This window comes from Dromiciops gliroides, chromosome 2 (genome assembly GCF_019393635.1).
Source record: "Dromiciops gliroides isolate mDroGli1 chromosome 2, mDroGli1.pri, whole genome shotgun sequence".
NCBI lineage: Eukaryota > Metazoa > Chordata > Mammalia > Microbiotheria > Microbiotheriidae > Dromiciops > Dromiciops gliroides.
Genome location: NC_057862.1, coordinates 184388087 through 184411225, shown reverse-complemented (window position 1 = coordinate 184411225; position 23139 = coordinate 184388087). Strand labels below are relative to the sequence as shown.

The following is a 23139-nucleotide window of genomic DNA, read 5'->3' as shown; positions in this document are numbered from 1 at the left end:
TAGTAGACTTGGTCCCTGTCTTCATTTATCTTAGAGTCAGATGAAGCAAAAAAGAAATAATGCATAAAGTAAAAATAAAAAGTACATATATCCATTCAACAATTAATCATTCAAAACTGAATTAACCACAGAATTAGTTATACACAGAAAATGTTACTTTAATTTTTTTACTTACTTTTTCTTCTGTACTTTCTTTGCTGACATTTTTAAAACTAGCAACAACCTCTCTAATTATAGCTTTGTGAACATCTCAACTCCCCTATTTACTTCTAATGTTAAAAAAAAACAAACAACACTGAATCATTTTTCCCAATCCAGGGAAGATTTGAGAGAGGGCAGACCTTTCATCTTTCTGGGGAGTTATATATTATCAGCATACTGATGGTTATAGGGAATAGTGGAACAAAAGAGAAAAGAGGGAACTTGGGCTGCTCCCCACCACCGTCCTGAGTAAAATTTTCATTATATATGTTCATTTTTATATTTTAAATGAAAATCTGAAAGATCAAATATATCTATATTCAGGTATAAATTCAAATATATATTTCTCATTATATGCAATTTCAAATTCAACTCTTCAAATAATTGCAAATAATTAGAAATGCTGAGCCCCAGTGACTTGTACAACCATGCTTTCCAGGTAAGCATAGGGCCTGAAAGAAAGAAAAAGAGGACTAGTGGATTGTTGGAGTAGAATTCCTGAAACCCTTTGTTTAGAAGAAGGGGAGAGACATATTTTGGCAGGGATTTGAGCTATGACACACTACTTATTGACTGATTATTTCACCCATTCTCATTACTGAACTTCATAGGACTGAATACCCAATCAAGAGGCTATTTCCTCACTGTAGTTAACTTCAGTCATGGGAACTCTCTCTATCAAAGATCATAACGTTTCTCTGACTAGGTAGATAAGTTCTGTGGAATTGTCTGAGGATTGAAGAAATTAAACCTGTCCATAGGTCACACTACTAAATTATTGCTAAAGACAGGATTTAAATCTAGGTCTTCTGACTCATAACTAATCACTCTATCCACTACATCCTACTACCACTACTTTACAGTCTAAATATATAATTCCATCTCCATTTAACAGCAATGGGTCCTTTTCATATACTTCTCTGTATGTCCATGCTTGGCTTCATCAGTCAGTCAACAAGCATTTTATTAATTGCTTACTACTTGTCAGGCACTGTGACAGCAAATGCAAAAATAAGATAGTCCCTGCCCACAAGGAACTTTCATTCTAGTTGAAAGTTTAGGAGCAATGATTGGAGAGAGGTACAAATAGGTAAAGGATGTCTTAAAAGCCTTAGTACTGTTTTGTGCTTTAATACTTAAAACAACATTAAGACTTTTGGGATACCTTCTACTTTTGCAACATTGAGCACTTTCTGGATAAAGGTCAATATGGTTAGTGTACTTCAGTGGAGGAAAGTCGTATTAAAGGAAAAGTTGTATGGGACGGATTTTATGTTAAGGTATTTGTCTTTTGAAAATGGGTAGCTAGGTGGGGCACTGGAGAAAATGTGAGGCCTGGAGTCAGGAAGACTCATCTTCATGAGTTCAAATACTGTGTCAGATACTTACTAGCTTGTGATTCTGGGCAAGGCACTTAATTCTGTTTGCCTCACCTGTAAAATGAGCTGGAGAAGGATATAGCAAACCACTCCAATATCTTTGCCAAGAAAACCCCAGATGGGGTCATGAAGAGTTGTACATGACTGAAACGACTGAACAACAACTTTCGAAAACAGAGTTCTTTGATAAAGGACTAAAAAGCCTGAACACTTATGCTCTTTTTTTTTTTTTTTTAGTGAGGCAATTGGGGGTTAAGTGACTTGCCCAGGGTCACACAGCTAGTAAGTGTTAAGTGTCTGAGGCCGGGTTTGAACTCAGGTCCTCCTGAATCCAGGGCTGGTGCTCTGGTGCTCTATCCACTGCGCCACCTAGCTGCCCCTCTTAACATTGTAATCGGACTAAATAAAACCTGCTCAGGATCCGTGTAGTGTAAATCCATCCATACGCCTTGATTAAGTAAATGTCTGTCTTCCTTTATCCACTACAGTAGTTCTGTAAGATCCTCTCTTTTCTTTCTCTCCATTCAAGTCTGAGAAAAGATTTTTTTTTTAACTTTTCCAATGTAGCAGAGGGAAAAAAGGTTAAAAGAAAGTTACCCAAAAAAAGCCCTCCACAGTTTCCCACTGAATTGGAGCCAAAAGCTCTGCCAATTTTGCTCACATATCTCAGAGCTGGAGCCTGACCTTTCATATGACCAATGGGCTTATTGTACAAGAACTATCTGGGAGGTTTTTAAAAAGTGCTATCTTAGTCCATATTTCAAAACACCGACAGATATTTTATCATTAATTAGTATTCATATTATGTCTCAAACAATCTGTTCAAGAATAGGGGAAGTGACTTGGTTGAACAGCTCTTGTTTGTCTCATAATTAACATGGGTGATGCATGTAGAGCCAAAGGCCTTTCGGGGAGGAGGTAGATAAATGTTGGGGAGATGGCTCCTGGAACATTTAGACACTTACCTATTTTAGAGGCTGGGCTTCTCCAGAAGGTTGCACTTGGCATAGGGGGTGGGAAACACAGGCCTCTTTAAAAATAGACCCATTCCTCTTTGATTCACAGCATCCTGGATTTGCTTCTCATCATGTCAACATGCCACTTGGGAGCTGGCTGGACTCCCTTGTTCAGTGACATATATTTCATAGTAGTTTTAAAAAACCATTTGTTCTTTCAACCACAACATGCTTTGCATTTCTCTTTCAAACTTGAGGGTATATATAGATTAATCAAAACAATATTTTTAACATTCCAAATAATTTTAAAAGATAGTGGATGGGTGTCAGTTCATCTTTTATGTTCCTCTCCTCTTCCTCCCCCTCTTCAGCTGCTAATCTTAGAACTTGTATGCCAAATTGTGTAAGATATTCTTCCAATAGCTACATGTGTGACTCTTTTGTGAGCTCTACAGACAGTGATGAGGACAGATTTGGAGTTGCATATGGGACTGTCACATGGTTTGATTGCCTTGTCTTCCAGAATGGAGATTTCTTTTCACTGAGCTCTAATTTGGAGAAATCTCTAGTTCAATTCTGCAAACATTTGGGTCTGATAAAAGTTCTGTAAAGCCTCTATTAAAGATTAAAGAATTGGTACAGTGACCATAAAAGTGAAAAAAAATGCTTTACTATTTTTTTTTTTTGGACAATTCTATATGTTGAACAAGTTACATCTTTAGTCTTCCGGTTACATGAACTAGCTCTCTGGTGCTCCATCAGACAGAATTTTTGAAATAAAATAGAGAAGAGTTGAATGCATCACTTATTTAACTACCATGTGTTTATTTTTATTTATTTGGGGAGGGAGGAGACAATTGAGGCTAAGTGATTTGCTCAGGCTTACACAGCTAGTAAGGACTTGAGGTCTGATTTGAACTCAGGTCCTCCTCACTGCAGGACCAGTACTCTATCCACTGAGCCACCTAGCTGCCTACACATGTTTATTTTTAAAAGCAAGATCTAGAAGATATTGCAACAACAAAAAAAAATGTAAACAGCTTGCAAAATGTCTTATTATTGTAATGTATAGGTGAAAAATGTAATCTAGCAAGAATGAAAGTCAAGCATTCCTATTTCTTGTGTCTCAACTTGTTCAAGAACAAGAGCTATTTTAAATTTAATGGGGAAAAAAATACATTGTAGCCTTCTTTAGGATTTGCCCTCATGAGACCACCTTACCAACAAATAAAGGGGTTTTTGGTTATTCCTGTCACCCAAACTCCTTAAATGAAATTCAAAGCAGCACCTCCTTGTGCCAAATGTATAATGGCATAGTAAGGTTCATAGGATCATGGATCTGGAACTGGAAGAGACCTCAGGGGCTGTCTAATCCAACATCCTCCTTGGACACATGAATAGTCTGATCCCCCAAGAGGTCACATGGGTAGCAAACATTAGATTCAGGATTTGAACTGAAGTCCTTTGGTTCCAAAGCCAATCATCTTTCTACTGTATCATGCTTCTTTCATAGAATTTAGAGCTAAAACATTAGAAATTATGTACTCCTGGGGCAGTTAGGTGGCGCAGTGGATAAAGCACTGGCCCTGGATTCAGGAGGACCTGAGTTCAAATTTGGCCTTAGATACTTGACACTAGCTGTGTGATCCTGGGCAAGTTACTTAACCCTCATCACCCCACGAAAGAAAGAAAGAAAGAAAGAAAGAAAGAAAGAAAGAAAGAAAGAGAGAGAGAGAGAGAGAGAGAGAGAGAGAGAGAGAGAGAGAGAGAGGGAGGGAGGGAGGGAGGGAGGGAGGGAGGGAGGGAGGGAGGGAAGGAAGGAAGGAAGGAAGGAAGGAAGGAAGGAAGGAAGGAAGGAAGGAAGGAAGGAAGGAAGGAAGGAAGGAAGGAAGGAAGGAAGGAAGGAAGAACCAACACTCATTTTATAGAGGTTAAAATTGATGCCTGAAAAGTGACTTGTCCAGGGTCACACTGATAGTGAACAGCAGAACTTGCATTCAGGTCCAGGTCCTCAGAATGCAAATCCAGCATTTCCAGGATACCCATTACCCCTCCTTATCAGTGCACTTCATCCAATACAAATATCTGTTGTTACACTATTTTTAAAAATATCATTTCTTCGCAGGTACTTTCAATTTGAATCTTCATGACTAATTTATCCCTGTTAAATGCATCCATTAAAACCAATTGCAGGGGCAGCTAGGTGGTGCAGTGGATAAAGCACCAGCCCTGGAGTCAGGAGGACTGGAGTTCACATCTGGCCTCGGATACTTGACACTTACTAGCTGTGTGACCCTGGGCAAGTCACTTAACCCCAGTTGCCCACACACACACAAGAATTAAAAACCAATTGCAGTGGTTGACTATTCCATTTAATTATTATTTTTGGTTTGGTTTGGTTTGGGTTTTTGTAGGGCAGTGAGGGTTAAGTGACTTGCCCAGGGTCACACAGCTAGTTAAGTGTCAAGTGTCTGAGACTGGATTTGAACTCAGATCCTCCTGAATCCAAGGCCGGTGCTTTATCCACTACACCACCTAGCTGCCCCTTTATTATTTTTGCCAGGAACAAGCTGATATGGACTCGTTCTTCTTAGGACAAAGTCATAATTCAGTGAAGATCATGGAATCACCTGAATAAGAAGAGAAATCTTTTTTTTTCTACATATTTTATCCTCTTCTTTTCTGTTCTAGGTTGGAGAAATCCTCTATATTGCTGGACAGATTGCCTTGGTACCTTGCACAATGAAGCTTGTGGGTGGCGGAGTCTGGACTGAAGCTTCAGTATCCCTCAGGCACACCCTGAAAATTCTTAAAGCAATGAGCCAGGAAACTACACTCCACCATGTCCTACTGGCACATTGTTATGTAACCAGCAGCAAGTACATTCCAGCTGCTCTTGCCACGTGGCAGAAGAATCTGAGAACACATAAAAAGGTACCCATAATATTCATTTTCTTTCTAGTTTGCAAAAGAGCAATTTATGAAAAGATTTTCTCCAGGCAATATTAAGTCTTTCTCAGTGTACTTCAGAAGGGCTTGAACTAAATCTGGCATAATGAGGCTTGATTGAGCTGTTATGTTCTGCCTTGTAAGTGGCTGTGCACAATTGAGAAAGAAAATTGCTTAATAGAAAGTTATATTCATCACTAACTTTATGTTAATTCCCCAAAGCAATAAGTTAAGAATTCTTTAAAAGCAGCTAATGCCTCTTGGAATTTCTTTTAAATAATAACTCTGTTTAAAAACACTCCTGCCCATGTGTCACACTGTATGCTTTCCGGGGGGCAAAGGGTGATGGGGGGGTTATCTTTTTAATACTTTTTAGAGGAATGAGTTCATTTTACTTCATCTTTTTGGAGGTTTTTCACAGAAAAAAAAAAGCATCATCTGTCTATTCTCACATAATCTATTTAAATTCCATTCATCAGCTTTAAAATCTAGATCTCAATCCCATGTTTTAGCCCCTGAGCTTAACCATAGGTATTAGTGTTATTTTCTCAATTATACTGAAATCAAGTTATTCCATAACTTATATTATGCAGGCAAATTAATGGGGCTTTCACCTATGGAGTAAGATATAGGAATCTGCTCTTTCCTAAAGATGACATATAGAATTTAGAGTTTAGAGGTAAAATGTTTGTTTGTTTTTTACCTAGATTTCCTCAACCTTCTTGAAAATTCTACTCTGACAAGATATACTGTCATGGTAGTCTTGTTTTCAAAGGTTGTGTCAGTGGAGTGCAAAGTCCATAATATCCTACCAACAATTCAATTAAATCCAACAAATATTTGTTAAATATCTACTATTTAGAACCTACTGTTTTAGGTGATGGGACTACAAAGATGAAAAACATCATAGTCCCTGCCCTCAAGTAACTATGATACAAGGTGGAATTTACTGAGGACAAAGTATAGATATAGACACAATCATCTAGGAAAGTATGGTGGAAAAGAGATCCATTCAGCTAGCAGAACTAGGAATTTTTTTTTTTGGACTGGGTTTCACTTGAACTTGGTATTGTGATGACTAAAAATATGAGAGATATAGTTTCTGGATAATGCAATCATTTTGTTAATAGGCCAGCAGGTTGTTAATAAAAGGATGGTCAATGGCCATCTCTCTCAGACCAAAGACCCCTTTATATACCTTTCTAACTGTAGGAGGTTCATCACATAGCAATCAAATCGAATTGGTTGGCATGATTAAAGGTGTATTATATTAAAATGAAGTCTGGGGATATGTGACTTGGGTCACTCAAACTTTGGTGAAAAAGAGAGAGAGAGAGAGAGAGAGAAATTTATATTTTATCTTAGAGTTAAAAGGTACCCACTGAATCTTCTTGAATAAGGACTGATGTAGTCAGCTTTGTCTTTAAGAAGTGCCTATCTAGGAGCAGCTAGGTGGCGCAATGGATAGAGCACCGGCCCTGGAGTCAGGAGTACCTGAGTTCAAATCCGGTCTCAGACACTTAACACTTACTAGCTGTGTGACCCTGGGCAAGTCCCTTAACCCCAATTGCCTCACTTTAAAAAAAAGTGCCTATCTCTTCTCAAATTGTTATTTCCTGATTCATAATCTTGTTTGGACTAAACATTCCCTAAAAGCAGAAATTAGGTTTTATATATAAACCACTTATAAATACATTGTCCTCCCAAAAGTTTATTTATACATACTTTGAACTGCATTACTTGAAACAATTCCATTTCCATAACCATCAATTTTAAAATTTTCCTTTCTGACCACAACCACCTGTGTTTACCCCTACACTACACTCTCATTCCTCCTGAACCTATTCAGAGCATCTCATGCTTTTAGTCTCTTTCTGGTCTCACTTGCATGGATACACAGCCTCAATCCTAGGTAATCCATTTCAACAATATTCTACCCCTAAATTTCCTCATTCATGGAGCAGCTAGGTGGCTCAGTGGATAAAGCACCAGCCCTGGAGTCAGGTGGACCTATGTTCAAATCCAGCCTCAGACACTTAATACTTACTAGCTGTGTGACCCTGAGCAAGTCACTTAACCCCAATCGCCTCACCCCCCCCCAAAAATAAAATAAAATAAAATAAATTCCTCATTCCCTTGTTCTTCTACTTTATCAATTTTCTCTATTAAGTGAACTGTATGCTTTCTCCAATTTTCCCCTTCAGTGTTAAATATTAATCACCTCAAATACTTTCCTGATCTTGTGGAGCTTTTTTAGATGATAGCATGTTGTTATTCTTGTTGTTCATTTGTTCAATTGTGCCCCAGTCATAATAACCCTAGGGACTACAGCATGCCAGGCCCTTCTATATTCCACTATCTCCTGAAGTCTGTCCAAAAATTAGTATATTATCTTCAGGTAAAGATAAATTTTCTTTATTTTGCCAACTTTTAAGTCTATTACATTTGTCTTTTTGCTATAACTATCATTTCTATATAATTATGTCCAATGAGAGTGGGGACAGGGACCGTCTTTGCTTTATCTCATTTGTATTAAAAACGTGTTTTTCCACGGCAAGAAATGCAAACTCATGGTTTTAACTATTTTCTCTTGGTCATATTAAAGAAGTTCCTTTCATTGCTTCTGCTTTTTATAGTTTTGACATAAATTAGTGCTACATTTGGTCAAAATTACAATAATTGAAATATTATAATAGAAATATTAAAATAAACATGATTTTTATTATTTTAATTTTCCTAATGTTGAACAATATTTGGATCCCTGAAATGAATCTAACTTAGTAAAAGTGAATTATGAATTATTTTGTAGATATAGTACTGTTATTACTTTGAAGATTCTATTGAAAGCATTTGTGTCCAAAAAAAAGTATTTGTATCCATAATCATTACTGAGATTGGTCCTCTCTCTTTTGTCTCTCCCTGGTTTGCGTATCAGCAACATAAAAGAAATATTGTAGAATGCTTTCCTTTTCTTTTTAAGAATATTTTCTGTAGCATAAGAATTCTTTGTTTTTTAAATGTTTGATATGATTCAGTTGTAAATACATGTGACTTGGTTTTGTTTTATATCTTTTGGCAGTTCATGATTTGCTCAATTTCTTTGTCTGAGAACAGGTTGTTCTTATTTTACTAACTTGAGTGTTTCATTTTTTCAAATACTCTTCTATTTCCTTTGAATTCTTATATTTATTAATATCTAATGCTTTCTGGTATTTTTATTTCCTCTCTGTTTTATCTTCATCTTGTTATATCCTAGTAATTTGATTTCCTTATTATTTCTTGATCATATTAATCTAATGGTTTATTCATTTTGTTAGGCTTTAGGGGAAAAAATGCAGTTTTGCTTAATTCGATGGTTGTTGTTTTTTATTCCCAACTTCCTCAGTTTTTCTCTCTAATTTTCATTCTCCAATTGATAAGTAGTCAAATAAATAGTCAAAGGTTAGGAACAGACAGTTTTCAAAATACCAATTGCAAACCACAAACAACCATATGAAAGAATACTCCAAATCACAAATAATAACAGAAATGAAATTCAAGTTAAAACAACTCTGATGTTTCACTTCACTCTCAACAAATTGACAGAGTTGACAAAGGAAGAGAATAGCTAATGTTGGGAGGGCTGTGGTAAGAAAGGCCAGTAGTACACTGTTACTAGAACTATAAATTAATGTAATAATTCTGGTAAGCACTTTAAAATTATTCAAATAAAATGATCATATCCATGACCCAGAGATTCCACTGCTAGGCACATATACCAAGTAGGTCATTGACAAAAAGAAAGGCTCCATATGTACCAAAATATTTATAACAGCACTTTTTGTGGTAGCCAAGGACTGAAAATAATATAGATACCCATTGATGGAGGAATGGCCCGACAAATTGTGGTCATTGGAATAGAATAGTATTGTACTATAAGAAATGACAGATGGGATAAATACAGAGAGGCACGGAAAGCCATATGAACTGATGCAAAATGAAATAAGTAGAGCCAAGAAAACAATATGCACAATGACTGCCTTGGAAATGGAAAGAACAACCACAAATTAATAAAAATTGAATGTTTCAATTTTACAAAGAACAGATTAGGTCTAAAGAAGATACATGAGAATATATCTCCTACCACCCCTTTGCAGTGGTAAGAGGAGAGGGGAAAGACTTGGTGGGGGTTGGAGGAAGGGAGGGATGGAGAAGTCCACATATGTGAAATGTTGCATAAAACAGAATTTTTTAATGTATTAATCAGTTTTGATGCTTTTTTTTTCTTCCTTTTTTCTTGTTTTAAAAATTATTTGTTAGGGGCATAGGGCTCTGGGAGGAAAGAAGGGACATGGGTAAATGTAGAAATGTAGAAAATGTTAAAAAACATCTATCAAAATTCATTTTAAAAATAAATCCAAAAAAAGAAAAACTACAATAAGTGTTCTCATCCAGCTCAGGACTGTGCAGAAAGTCAACTAGAAACCCATATACAATAAGAAATAGACCCAGCCAGAAAACCAGCCTGGTTAAATGTAAAACAAGATGGAAGCTTATCAAAATGGGCCAAAAATACTACAGGAATGCATAGTCTACAACTTTCTGAACCAGGAGGCAACAAGAATGGAGGGCCTATACAAGGATGATTTAGCATAACAGGGATCACACTTCACTAAGTGATAACAACAAGCCTGATTTGAGAGCCAGACACACCCAGACTAGGACCACACCATGCAAACAAGTACTGCAACAAGGGCTCCTGAAGTCCATAGGACACAGACCTGAAGATGCAACACTTTAAGCCCTTGTGATCCAAGGGGTCTTGAAGCTTATTAGCATTCTGTAGGCAGATACACCAGAAGTTTAATTTCAAAGAGAGGGAAATGGCTTGAAAGTAAGGAGGCAAACCAGACACATATGCTGGGGACCTGCCCCTACTAGGGGGATCTGAGGAGGTGTGGGGAGATCTCAATATTATACCAAAGGTTTCTCAGTGAGATGTAGCCCTGACAATGAGGAGTAACAACAATAATGTGACAAGTTGAATTCATAGCAGGGCTTCATGACCAGAACTTCTGAGCTTGTCTGGTGCTTGTCCAGGCTCAGAAGAGGCCTGGTGCTAGTCAAAGCAATATGATAATTATGTGGGATTTTGCCAGAGGGTGACCTCAAAGGATTGTTGTTATGCCAAGCTCAGGGCACAGCCTGTTTGCTAGGCCTTAACTCCAGAAAAGAGAGTGCCTCCTAATGTCTTGACAAGGGGTACCTTGGAATGATAATTAAATTCATTTTGCTTTGTCCCAGAAGTAGAAATGGAAAAAATTAGTAGAAGTTGGAAAGAAGGAAATGTAAAAAAAACTTAAGGAAAAACTTCCAAACATTTAGAACTATCCATAATGGAATGGGTTGCCTTTTGGAAAAATGGCTTCTCCCTCATTTGAGGTCATTCAGATTTTGATGAATGACAACTTGTCATGAAGGATATAAATGGATCATAGATAGAGAGCTGGAAAAGATCTCATTCAACCCCTTATTTTTCAGATGAGGAAACTGAGGGCTGGGTAGGTTAATTTACTTCCCAAAGGCTACACAGATTGTAACCATCAGAGGAAGGATTCAAGCCCAGGGAGTCTTAGTCCAGAGCCAATGTTCTTTCTTCCCTGCCTCCTTGGAAATTTGTTGTTAAGGTTTAGGTTGAACTTTGGCCTCCATATTCTTTTTCTTTTTTTCCTTCTACTTGTCTTGCCATTTCTTCTTGGTTTCCTTTGTTGGATCATCCATGACCTATCCTTTAACTGGGAATAAACCATTACAAAGTTCTGCCCTTTCTCTTCTCCCTCTACATTCTCTTTTTTGGTGAACTCTTCATTCCCATGGGTTCAGTTATCCTCTCTATGCAACCAACTCCCAGATCCAACTGTAGCTCCTATTCTTAGTTCCATTCCCACATTACCATTTGTCTATTGGACATTGCCAACTGGATATGCCATTGGCATCTCAAATTTAACATGCACAAAAATAATTCATTATCTTTCCTCTCAAACCTACTCCTTTTCCTCCATTTTCAAAATTTCTGTTAAGGATATAACCATCCTTCCAGTGGGTAGAATTGTACTATATAAAATTGTAGAGCAACTAGTCCAGTTTTGCTGGAACTTGAAGGGTACAAAGAGGAACAGTGTAAAATATGGCTAGAAAGGTAGTTTGGAGTCACATAAGGCTCTCAGTGTAAGGTTGGGACACTTTAATTTATTCAGGTGGCAGTAGAGGCAGTGAATGTTTTTGAGCAGGAAAATAATATGTCATAATTGTACTTTAGGAAGATTATCTTCACAGTTTTATAAACAAGGGATCAAAGAGAGATTATAGGCAGGAGAAATTATAGGCAGTTTACAGGATACTACAGTAGGCCAAACAAGAAGTAATGAAAGTCTGTACTAGTTGGGGGCAGCTAGGTGGCATAGTAGATAAAGCACCAGCCCTGGATTCAGGAGAACCTGCATTCAAATCCGACCTCAGACACTTGAAACTTGCTAGCTGTGTGACCCTGGGCAAGTCACTAAACCCTCATTACCCTTCCCCCCCCAAAAAAAATAGTCTGTACTAGTTCATCATAGTGTGAAAGAAGACAAGAAACATTGTCAAGGTAAAAATCAACAAGATATGGCAACTGATTGAAAAATCAGGGGTACAGGTGAAAAAAGGTACTTTTCTAGCTTAGCTGGCCAAGAATGGTGGTGTCATAAACAGAAATGGAAAGTTGTAATGAGGGTAAATTTAGGGAGAAGACTATGAATTCAGTTTTGAATATATTGAATTCGAGGTGACCCATAGCCTGGGTGGAGAAGTCAAGAAGGTAGCTGATGATGAGGGACTTGCAGAGAGGTTGAGTGTGGAAATATAGATTTAGGAGTCAATTGCATCAGGTAAAAGTAGTTGAAGTCTTGGGAGCAGATAACAGAGAGGATGTAAAGAGATATGATGAGATAGCTGATAACAAGGCCTTGAGGACATACAGACTGTTGGGGGATCAGAGGAGAATGATCAATAAAACAATCAACAGAGGAGAAGAGTCAACAAAACTGAAAGAGAAGGAACCATCAAGACAGGTAGAAGGAAAACCAGAACAAGCTAATGAACAGCAAGTGTCTAAATGGTGGCCCTCAGTTTCCTTATATCTAAAATGAAGAGGTTGGACTCCATTGTCTCTGAGATCTGTGATCCTTTGAACTAAGTTTAAAGAGGGCAATCACTAGAAGGTTGGCCACCAGGTACCAGTTGCTCTTTAAATTATCTAATAAGACATGGTTAATTTGTTAAGAGCATCAGTTCTCTTACTGCTGAAATCAGCAATCCTTCCAAGTATTGAAGTATTCCATAGACTTTACTAAGAGCCTCAGGTTTTCATTTTGCTCTTTCATTTCCATTTCTTAGCCTGACTCTTCTTCTTAGAGTGGAAGCTGTACATACAATCTCCCTGACAGGCATTCAGTTGTTGACAAGACCAACTAGACTAAAACACAAGATCCTCCCACCTCGCCAAGATTGAACATATTGCATTGACAGTGCTCTTCTTCCCTGGCAGTCTTCGAGGGAAGACTATAGCTGAACTTCAGTGATTGGATTCACCACATGACAGCATGTTGTGCAAAAGGAAATAGCACCAAGAGCAAGAATCATGGTAGAAAAGCGAAGAGCATCAGCAATAATTATGTTAGTTCAATAGCATATGTTTCCATAATTTTCATTGAATGCTTTCTTTTATTGAGCCAAAGCACCAGACACATACTTCCAGACACTGTTGTTTGGGGGAACCTTATTTTAGATACATCCGGCTCAGCGTAAACAGATCCTTCTATCGCTTGACTTAGAGGCAGCAAGGAACTTGCAAAGCCCTCCCTCTAGCAGTCGGTCCTAGCCTCTCCATTTGCTTCTTTTCCTAAACCCATTCAACTGAGAATTTCTCTCTTAAATTAGAAAATGGCACTAGATTCAAATTGCATCCCTGAGAGATAGCCTTGCCCCCATGACTTCCAATATTGGTAGCATTGCTGTAAAACCACTCTGCTTCCATTTATAAGAAAAAGAAATTTTGAGTTTAAGCTTCAGTGAACCATGTATGACTCTAATGTTTACAGAAAATCTGATCCTAATGACCTGATGTGGAAGATGAATTATTTTTTGCCTGTGGGGTGATATATGTATAACTTCTTGATATTCCATTTTCTCTATAATAGTAGTTCACATGTTTATGATGCCTTAAAGTGCTTTCCTTGCGACAGTCCTATAAGTTGTACAAGTAGTAGTATCCCAAGTTTGCAGATAAGTCAGTCAGTCCAGAAGCATTTATTAAGCTTTTATTAAGTGCCAGGAACTGTGCTGAATGCTAAGGATACAAAGAAAGGCAAAAATCTTGACCTGACCCTCAAGAAGTTCACATTCTAAAGCTCACATTCATAAGCTCCCAGAGGTGACATAATTTGTTCATGACCAAACAGATAGAGAAGCTGAGCCACAAACCCAAGTCTTCTGACTCCAAGCCTAGTACTGGCCAGAAGCCAAGGGGAGGACTTAATCCTTCCACCCCAAGCCTGCCCACTCAGGGACCACACCATCCTGATGGGTACTTGTCTCAGTTGCCCACTACGTCTAGACCTAGATCCTTACCCCCTTCATTCCCTAGCAGTCGCCTCCCTAGCTGCTATACCATCCTTGAATCAGTTCTAGAATCATCATGAGATTAGCCCTGTAATTGATCCCTGAAAAGGTATATCAGTCTACTTCCCTATAGTTTCACTCACCATCTCCTTAATTTTCCTAACCAAAATACCCCTTCCTGGTCACCACTAAAGCAGTTAAGAAGACCTGGAGTTAGGAAGACTTGAATTCAAATCCAACCTCAGACACTTTATTTTGGTTTTGGTTTTGGTTTTGGTTTTGGTTTTTTTGGAGGTCAGTGAGGTTTAAGTGACTTGCCCAGGGCCACACAGCTAGTAAGTGTCAAGTGTCTGATGCCGAATTTGAACTCAGGTGCTCTTGAATCCAGGGCCAGTGCTTTATCCACTGCACCACCTAGGTGCCCCAAACCTCAGACACTTGAGCTATGTGACCCTGGGCAAGTCACTCACCTTCTCTCTGCCTCAGTTTCCTTAAATGTAAAACAGGGAAAATAATAGCACCTACATCTCAGGGTTGTTGTAAGGCCCAAATGAAATAATATTTGTAAAGAGCTTAGCACAGTAACTGCCACATAGTAGGTGCTTAATAAATGCTTGTTTCTTCCCTTTCTTTACATATGTTAACTCTTTTTTTTTCTTTTTTTTCTTTTTTTTTAGTGAGGCAATTGGGGTTAAGCGACTTACCCAGGGTCACACAGCTAGTAAGTGTTAAGTGTCTGAGGCCGGATTTGAACTCAGGTCCTCCTGAATCCAGGTCCAATGCTCTATCCACTGTGCCACCTAGCTGCCCCTATATGTTAACTCTTTTGATCCTCACAACAACCCTGAAAGGTAAATGCTCTTTCTTACCTCATTTTACAGATAAGGAAACTGAGGCACAGAAAGGTTAAGTGATTTTCCGAGGGTCAGAGAGCCAGAGAATTTCTGAGAAAGGATTTAAAACCAAGTCTTCCTGAGTAAAAACAATCACCTACAAGAAGTTTCAAAAGTGGCATCTTAATATTTTTAAATAAACCAAATTCTTTTCATACACAACCATGTGACAAGAGACACATAATACCTGTTATATAGTCTCTTCACTTTTCTGCAGTTATATACTCCACAGGACAAAGCCCCAGTAGAGAAAATATTTTCTCAAAGAAGCATTCCATTCAGAAATTCAATTGGGCAAAATGAGTCCTAATCAGCATTACAGACCTTGAAAGATAAAAGTAATTTCCAGGTCTATGAACCAAATCACTAATGCCCACCTGACAACTTGAACTAATACAGAAATACCAAATCAAATTAGAAACACTTAGCCTTCCAGTTAATAGTATTTCTTTTCCTGCAAATTATCTATTATTTTTCATGGCTATTATAGTTGTTTCATACTTAGTGGATTTATCCAATATGCATTAATCCAATGAGAACTAAGTTCCTACTAAGTACAAGGCCCCACGGGAGGTACCAGCAGAACTACAAAATTAAGGAAGCCCAAGTCCCTAAAACTCATAAAGCTTATAATCACACATAGATATAGGACAAATTATAATACCAAACCACTGCTACTATTGACTTAGTTACTGTGAATAATATTTCAGTGTGGAATCTCCCTACAACATTCTTTTACTATTGTTCGAGACTGTAATTCCAACAGATAAAAAGAAAATTATTTTAAAACCTTCCCTCTTTCCCTCCTTTGCATCTTTCTTTTGTGTATTATCCTCCTCCATTAGATTTTAAGCTCCTTGAGGTCAGGGACTTTCTTCTTTTTTTTAATCTGTATTTATATACCTAGGACATTAGTACATTGCCTGTGTGGCCCATAGTAAGTGCTGAATAAATATTGATTGATTGTGGATTGAATTGAAAACTATCTGCTTTTTATTCTAAGCAAAGAGAAACCAAGCAGCCCACTTCTTTAAATTTGTCAGAACCTGCTTATAGTAAATCACATTTTAATAGCCCTTTAAAGTTTTTAAAACACTCCCTTCATCTCCCCATGGAGTAGATAATACAGATATCATTTCTCACCCTTTGACAAACAAACTTCTGAAGGATTGAATGACTCACTGATGGTCATGCAGCTGATGTCTGAAGCAGGATTCAAACCCAACTAGGTCTCCTCCCAATGTTTTATCCACTATGTCATGCTACCTTGCTGTATTTTTATCTGGAACAGCCTTTTTGGAACCTCCTATAAAGCTAAGTCAAGGATCTGTGATTTTGTCTGTGCGGAAGCATGGATGATTTCATCAGTATGGAAATTGCCTCCTCTGAGGCCAACCACAACCTCTCTGTAATTTAGTACATATATTTTGAGAGTGGCCTGAGGCTCCAACGGGTTAAGTGACTTGCCTTGCCCATGGTTACTTGGCTAATAAGAGTCAGGGGTGGGATTTGCATCCAGGTTTTCCTGATTCCAAGTCTCCACCAAGACACTGTTATTCTATAAAGCTAAATGGCATTTCAAACTAATAATCTGTTTCTAAAATAAAAACATTTGGAGAAATGCATTTGTCGAACTAATCAGTACATAAGACATGTAGAGGTCCTAATCTGTGATTTCATGAATGTTGGAAATTTCTGGTGTGGAAACTCCTTCCACTGAAGCAGCTCAGCAATTCCTATGTAATTTATAGTCGTAGAGAGGCCTAGACCTGGAGCACAAAGGTTAAGTAACTTGCTTATGGTCATACCACTAGTATATGTATCAGATATAAAACCTGAACTCAATTCTTCCAGACTCCCAAAGCCAATCTTCAAGCCACCATGCTGTGATTGATAATTAAGCTAAATGAAATTTGTAAATTAATTATGTCTATCTAAAAGGAAAACAAAAGATGTAGAGAAACTTATTTGTTGTACGAATTACTAACAACATATAATACTAGTTTCTTATATTCTTCCTTATATGCTTCCCTGACACAACCTCAGGGCCTTGCTGCTTGAAGGTATTAAAAAAAATTCAGAACTTGGAACTTTGAAAACTATAACTTAAGCTATTAAAACTCTCACTGATTTGAATTGACAGCTTTCAAATTAAGTATCATCTTGTGTTTTTCTTTTCTTCATTTCTTTTCAGTGACAGTGTCATATAATATGATGATTTTATGAGTGGTTCTGCTAGCTCATTCATCAGAGTAATCAATAGGGGGAAAAATCAGCCATATGGGTTGTAGTCCATTTGTATTGGATAGGACAGATGGCATTATTGATAGATGGAAATATTCCAAATATTTATTTATAATGATATTAAAGTTACTCTGGCTCCTGAATGTTATTAATTTGATGTCTACATTTAACAGGCAATTCAGTAAGTATGTATCCATTCTGATCCTATGTATGAGTAAATTAAAGCTTCAGTTGTGTGTTACTTAATTAAAGTGATTATTTCAGTGAGGGGTTTTTTTTTTTCCATTTTATCCATGAATCATAGAATGTCAAAGCTGAAAGAAACCTTAGGTCCAACTCTTATTTTACGGATAAGGAAACAAAAACTCATAGAGAGGCAATAACAAGCTACCACAGATATTAAGTTTTGAATGAAAGCACTCTTTCAGGTTTTTTTCTCTTTCTCCTTTGCTCCAGCACTCTTAACCTTATCCATGAAGATGTTGTATATCTGCCACCACCACCTCCACTAAAATATAATTTTTATTTTTGCCAATGTTTTTATCTATATTTGGTCAGCAGAAAATATAGGGCCTTGCACAGAGAAGGTGCATAATAAATGTTCAGCTGAATTGAGAGAAGAGGATTAGACTTTCTCTTATATAGATTTGCTTCACAGAAAGAATCAGCCGAAAGACAGGAGGTTTATTTTACTGGTAATAGCCCTGCTAACCACATCTCAATTCACCCCCACCCTTCACCTCACCTAATGACGTTATTTGAACAGCAGGGTCCACATCAAGTGATTCTGATCAAGATTGATCACATTTGGAAATCCATGTGATCAACATTATGTTAATGCTTCTAAGAACTGGAGATCTCAGTCAATTCAAGTGCATATCTCTGAATTATCTCAACATATGTCAAATTTCAATAAAATCTATTAAAATCTAATTAACAATTTGTTCTCTTAAAAATCTCCATCACCATTTATGCTAATATCATATAAAGCACAAGCAGGAATTCAGAACAAATTATCTATGTGGTTTGCTACCAAAATTAGCTGTCAGCACATTTTAATAGAGATCAAAAGGTAGATTAATTAAAATATAAAGAGTGTGGTGTAGTGAAGAGAGACCTGCACATAAAATCTATTGAGACACAGGTTCAAATCCTGCCCGTTGAACTGACTAGCTCTATGAAGGTCAGAAATTTATTTAAACTCTCTCAACCTCAATTTCCTCATCTGTAAATGAGGATAATAAAACTTGTATTGCCTACTTCCCAGAATTGTTATGGGGATCAAATGAAATAACCTATTTAAAGGCTTTATATATTTTTAAAGCACTACATAAATGCCAGCTATTATGATATCAAATATCCTTGTTATGAAACTTATTTCAGCCTTTTGTCTCACTCATTAAATCACTAAGAGTTCATTAAATGCCTGCTCTTTTCCTAATCCTTTGCCAGATGTCATAGAGCATATGGCATTTTCCCACAGAGAGCTTACAATTTAATTGGAGAAAGAAAGTACATTTTCTGAGAACAAAAGCCATATTGTATTCCTTCAAAGGCCTAACACAAGTAGAAAAAGCTGTTAATGAGGATGATGTTGAAAATAATGATGAATTAATAAACAAAACAAGATTAAATGTGTAACCGTATGCTAATATTTATTCTTAATAGTTGACATATATATGTGTATATATGTATCTTTAAGGCATGCAATCCATTTTTATGTTACCTCCTTTTATCCTCCCTACGATCCCAGATGGCAGTTAGTACAACTGTTGTTACTCCCATTTTACAGATGAAGAAAATAAGGCCCAGAGAAATTTTGACTTACCTATGGATGTACATCTCTGAAGCAGAATTTGAATCAAGTTCTTTCCTAACTCCAATTCACCACACTGCCTCTGAGTGAGGTGGTTTTAAGACTAAAGTAGAATTACCCAGTAACATGTATCTTAAAAGTGATGCCTGAACTTTGGTATTTTGATATGTCTATACCAAAGTTGACTAAAATAAATTAAATCTTCCTAAAAATATTGGGGGAGGGGGGAGATACACATGTGAACTGTCAATTGATTAAATAAAGTTTGCTCAATCAAATCATTCAAAAACAAACTAAATCAAAATTAAACATCAATCAAACTTGGAAACTCCATTATATAAAATTCCATTTGAATTATTTCTTTGGGTATTTCAGATTTAAAAGATCATATGATCCTAGGATTTCAAAGCTGCAGGGTAGGTTTGACATTGCCTAGTTCTACTGTTTCATTTTATATATGAGGAATCTGATGCCCTGAAATATGCTTTGCTCAAGATCATATAGAGAATAAGCAACAGAGTCAGGATTTGAACCCAGGACTTCTGTCTCTAAATTCAATGCTCTAGTTGCTTTCCTATGTGAAGAAAATGCCCTAGTCTAAAGAGTCTTTGTGAAAAATGATGAGGAGAGGGGCAGTTAGGTGGCACAGTGGATAAAGCATCAGCCCTGGATTCAGGAGGACCTGAGTTCAAATCTGGCCTCAGACACTTGACACTAGCTGTGTGACCTTGGGCAAGTCACTTAACCCTCATTGCCCCACAAAAAATAAATGATGAGGAGCAACAAATAAAATCCAATGAATCCAATATGAAATTTGAATTCAAATTTTCAGAAACCTTGAAAGGAGTAAAAATAAATGATACTTTGTTTTGTTCTTTAAAGATTACAGAGCACTTTACATTCATTATTTCATTAAAGCTTGACAGCAACCCCATGAGATTGATACTACAGTTGCTATACTCTTCATCCTAAAGATAAAGAAACAGAGACTCGGAGCAATTATATGATTTTCCCAGGATCACACAGCTAATTAAAGGGAGAGATTTTGAACCCACATCTTCCAGACTCCACATACAACACCTTATTATGCCACACTACCTCTCAGTGTTTGATATCAGATCAACAGATAGAGACAACTAGATGGCTCAGTGTATAGAGTATAGAGCCTGGAGTGAGAAAGACCCATGTTAAAATTCCACCTCAGACACTTACTAGCTGTGTGACTCTGGGCAAGTTGCTTAACCCTGTCTGCCTCAGTTTCTTCATATTTAAAATTAACTGGAGAAGGAAATGGAAAACAGCTCCAATGTCTTTGCCAAGAAAACCCCAAATGGGGTCACAAAGATTTGGACATGACTAAAACAACTAAGCGACAACAACATAGATTAACTTCTGAGGAAACCTAAAGTCAATGACAAATTTAGAAGATATATTAGAGATGGAAGAATAAATAGATTCTTCTTTATGATGCTTGAAAAAAGGGTACTTATTATTTCTTCTAAAATTAGTGTACAAGAAATGGGAGAAAAAATTATATATTGATATTCTGCTTTTTTTCTCTCCCATTTAAGAAATCATCTACTTGAATGCTTTGAAAATAAGTTTAGGAATATTTTTCTTTCTTTTCAGTCAGGGAATGTAGATGTTATTCTTTTTTTTTTTTAAGTGAGGCAATTGGGGTTAAGTGACTCTCCCAGGGTCACACAGCTAGTAAGTGTTAAGTGTCTGAGGCCGGATTTGAACTCAAATATTACTGACTCCAGGGTCGGTGCTCTATCCACTATGCCACCTAGTTGCCCCTGTAGATGTTATTCTAAGAGAATGTAAAAAGTTTCTGTCAGACAATTCTGTTTTCCTTTCTTGGTTCAGTCACATGTATAGTTGAAAGAGCACCAGGCCCAAGTCAGTCGTGTCTGACTCTCATGACCCCATTTGGGGTTTTCTTGGCAAAGATACTGAAGTGATTTGCCATTTCCTTCTCCAGCTTATTTTACAGATGAGGAATGGAGGCAAACAGGTGACTTGCCCAGGGTCACACAGCTAGTAAGTGTCTGAGGCTGGATTAGAACTCAGGTCTTACTGACTCCAGTCCTGGTGCTCTATGACAAATAACTTCATTTCTCTGGGCCTCAGTCTCCTCAACTTTAAAAATGATGGTATGAACTAAATGTCTTCTGAGTCCCTTTTCAATGCCAAATCTATGATCTTGTGGTTTTTCTCCTCTTTTTCCATTTAAAAATTCTACATTTATGGAAATACTTGTTTTCTACGTAAGTTACAGCCCATTTGTACCTATCTTACCACAGTGTTTTTAAAAATCATTCCAAAGGACCTTACTGATGTCCCAGAAAGGTCATATCATTTTCTAATAACCGAAATAGTTGAAATTTATCTAGTAATGTGTGTACACAATCTCCTTTGATCTTCACAATGGCTCTGTGAGGTCGGTGCTACAAATATTGTGCTCATTTCACAGATGAGGAAAGTGAGATATAGAGAGATAATAGTGATGCTACTAAGTGTGAAAGGCAGGATCCATTTCTCCTGATTCCATGTCCATTGATCCCTGCTGCCTTTATATTTTTAACTATATTTTGATCCCTGAAAAATGTGTTAAACTAATTAAGTTCACAAATGACATGGATAATTTCTAATGAATCTCACCACATACCTGGTAAAAGATTTTAATAGGAGAAATTAGTATTGTATACCAAAATTCTACAATGTTTTAGGCCCCATTGTCTTATTTCCTTATAAAATAAAATACTTAGGCTATATAAAACAATAGCTAGCTAACTTTATGAAGGGGAGTGAGCATTACATAAGGATACTAGAACTGAACCAGATTGTGAAACTTACCCAGACAATTTTAAATTAATGGTTCATTTGAGAATGAGATTTTTTCACCACACCTTGTCCATGTTTTACCCTATAAGCTTTATTATCCAGAGTTGATAGATATAGTGATGAATAATATATTTCTGAAGTCAGAGTTTAAAAAAAAAAAGCAATGAAGCTGGTCTAACTCAGAAAATAAGTTGCCTAAATTGAATTTGTCAACAGAGTATTTTTTTAAAGCCCTCAATTGTCTGAAGTTGAAGTGAATTCTCAGAAGAAATGTTAGCATTTGAAACTAAAGAACAAACTTCCTCTAGGGAAGTAGATTTTTTTTTCACAGTTTAGCCCATGTAGCTGACCATCTAACAACCTTCTCTAAAGTTGTCATGATCTGATAAGGGGGAATTGTGCCAGCTGTTTTAAATAGCTAAGTTATTATTTGAACTTTTATTAAATCAATTTAATCATGGACTTTTTTTTTTCAAACCACCTACTACTTGTTAGCAATCTTAGTTTGTCAAGGAGAACTGATACCAATTGATCGTTCTGGGAAATAAAGAAATAAATTTTGGCATAATAAGGTATTTTATAAGCTGAGGTTGTTGAACAAAAGCAGCACTGTCAACTACAGTGGCATTTAAGCTCAGGAAAGATTGATGTTTGCCAAATGCAAAAGCAGACAGAGAAAAATATGTTTTCAAGCTTAGGGGAGTGCCAACAATGAAGGGTAAAATAAATAAAAAGTAAGGCCCACAATATTGTTGTACCTTGTCAAGGATATGCTAATTGAAACCAGGCCTTTAAAAAAAGGGCTGAGATTTCCAAAAAAGACTAGTCAGAATATGACATTTTTTTAAAGTGCATTTTCAAATCACACAGTGATAGCTGACATTAGCAAAAACTCTGCCATTAAATTAGCCCCAAAATATGCCCTTAGATTACATTGTCAAATGATTTCCTACAGATTAATTAATGTAATTGGCCATGTTACCAGGAGAAAAAGCTAATAGTTTTGAAAAATATCGACATGAACTCCATGTGGCCCCATCATAAATTCAATAGTTAGAAAAATGCATGTTTCTGTTTATTTCTTCTGTCACATCAGGTTTATGACATTTATTTTGTAGTTGTATGTTGTGTCTTGAATGTGCCCTGATTTGAGATATTAAAATAGATCTCTCTTATGGCCTATGTTAGGATCATACAGTGCATTTAAATAACTAGGT

At 36.9% G+C, this 23139-nt stretch overlaps 1 protein-coding gene across 3 annotated transcripts in view; it reads left to right on the top strand.

Moving 5' to 3' along the window:
* DPH6 (diphthamine biosynthesis 6) overlaps window positions 1-23139 on the top strand; it is a 443945-nt gene that overhangs the window by 318527 nt on the left and 102279 nt on the right. For all 3 annotated transcript variants that reach the window (XM_043990141.1, XM_043990143.1, XM_043990144.1), the window contains exon 13: window positions 5228-5470. In XM_043990141.1, the coding sequence (XP_043846076.1) occupies window positions 5228-5470 (243 nt within the window). The remainder of the gene's footprint in view (window positions 1-5227; window positions 5471-23139) is intronic.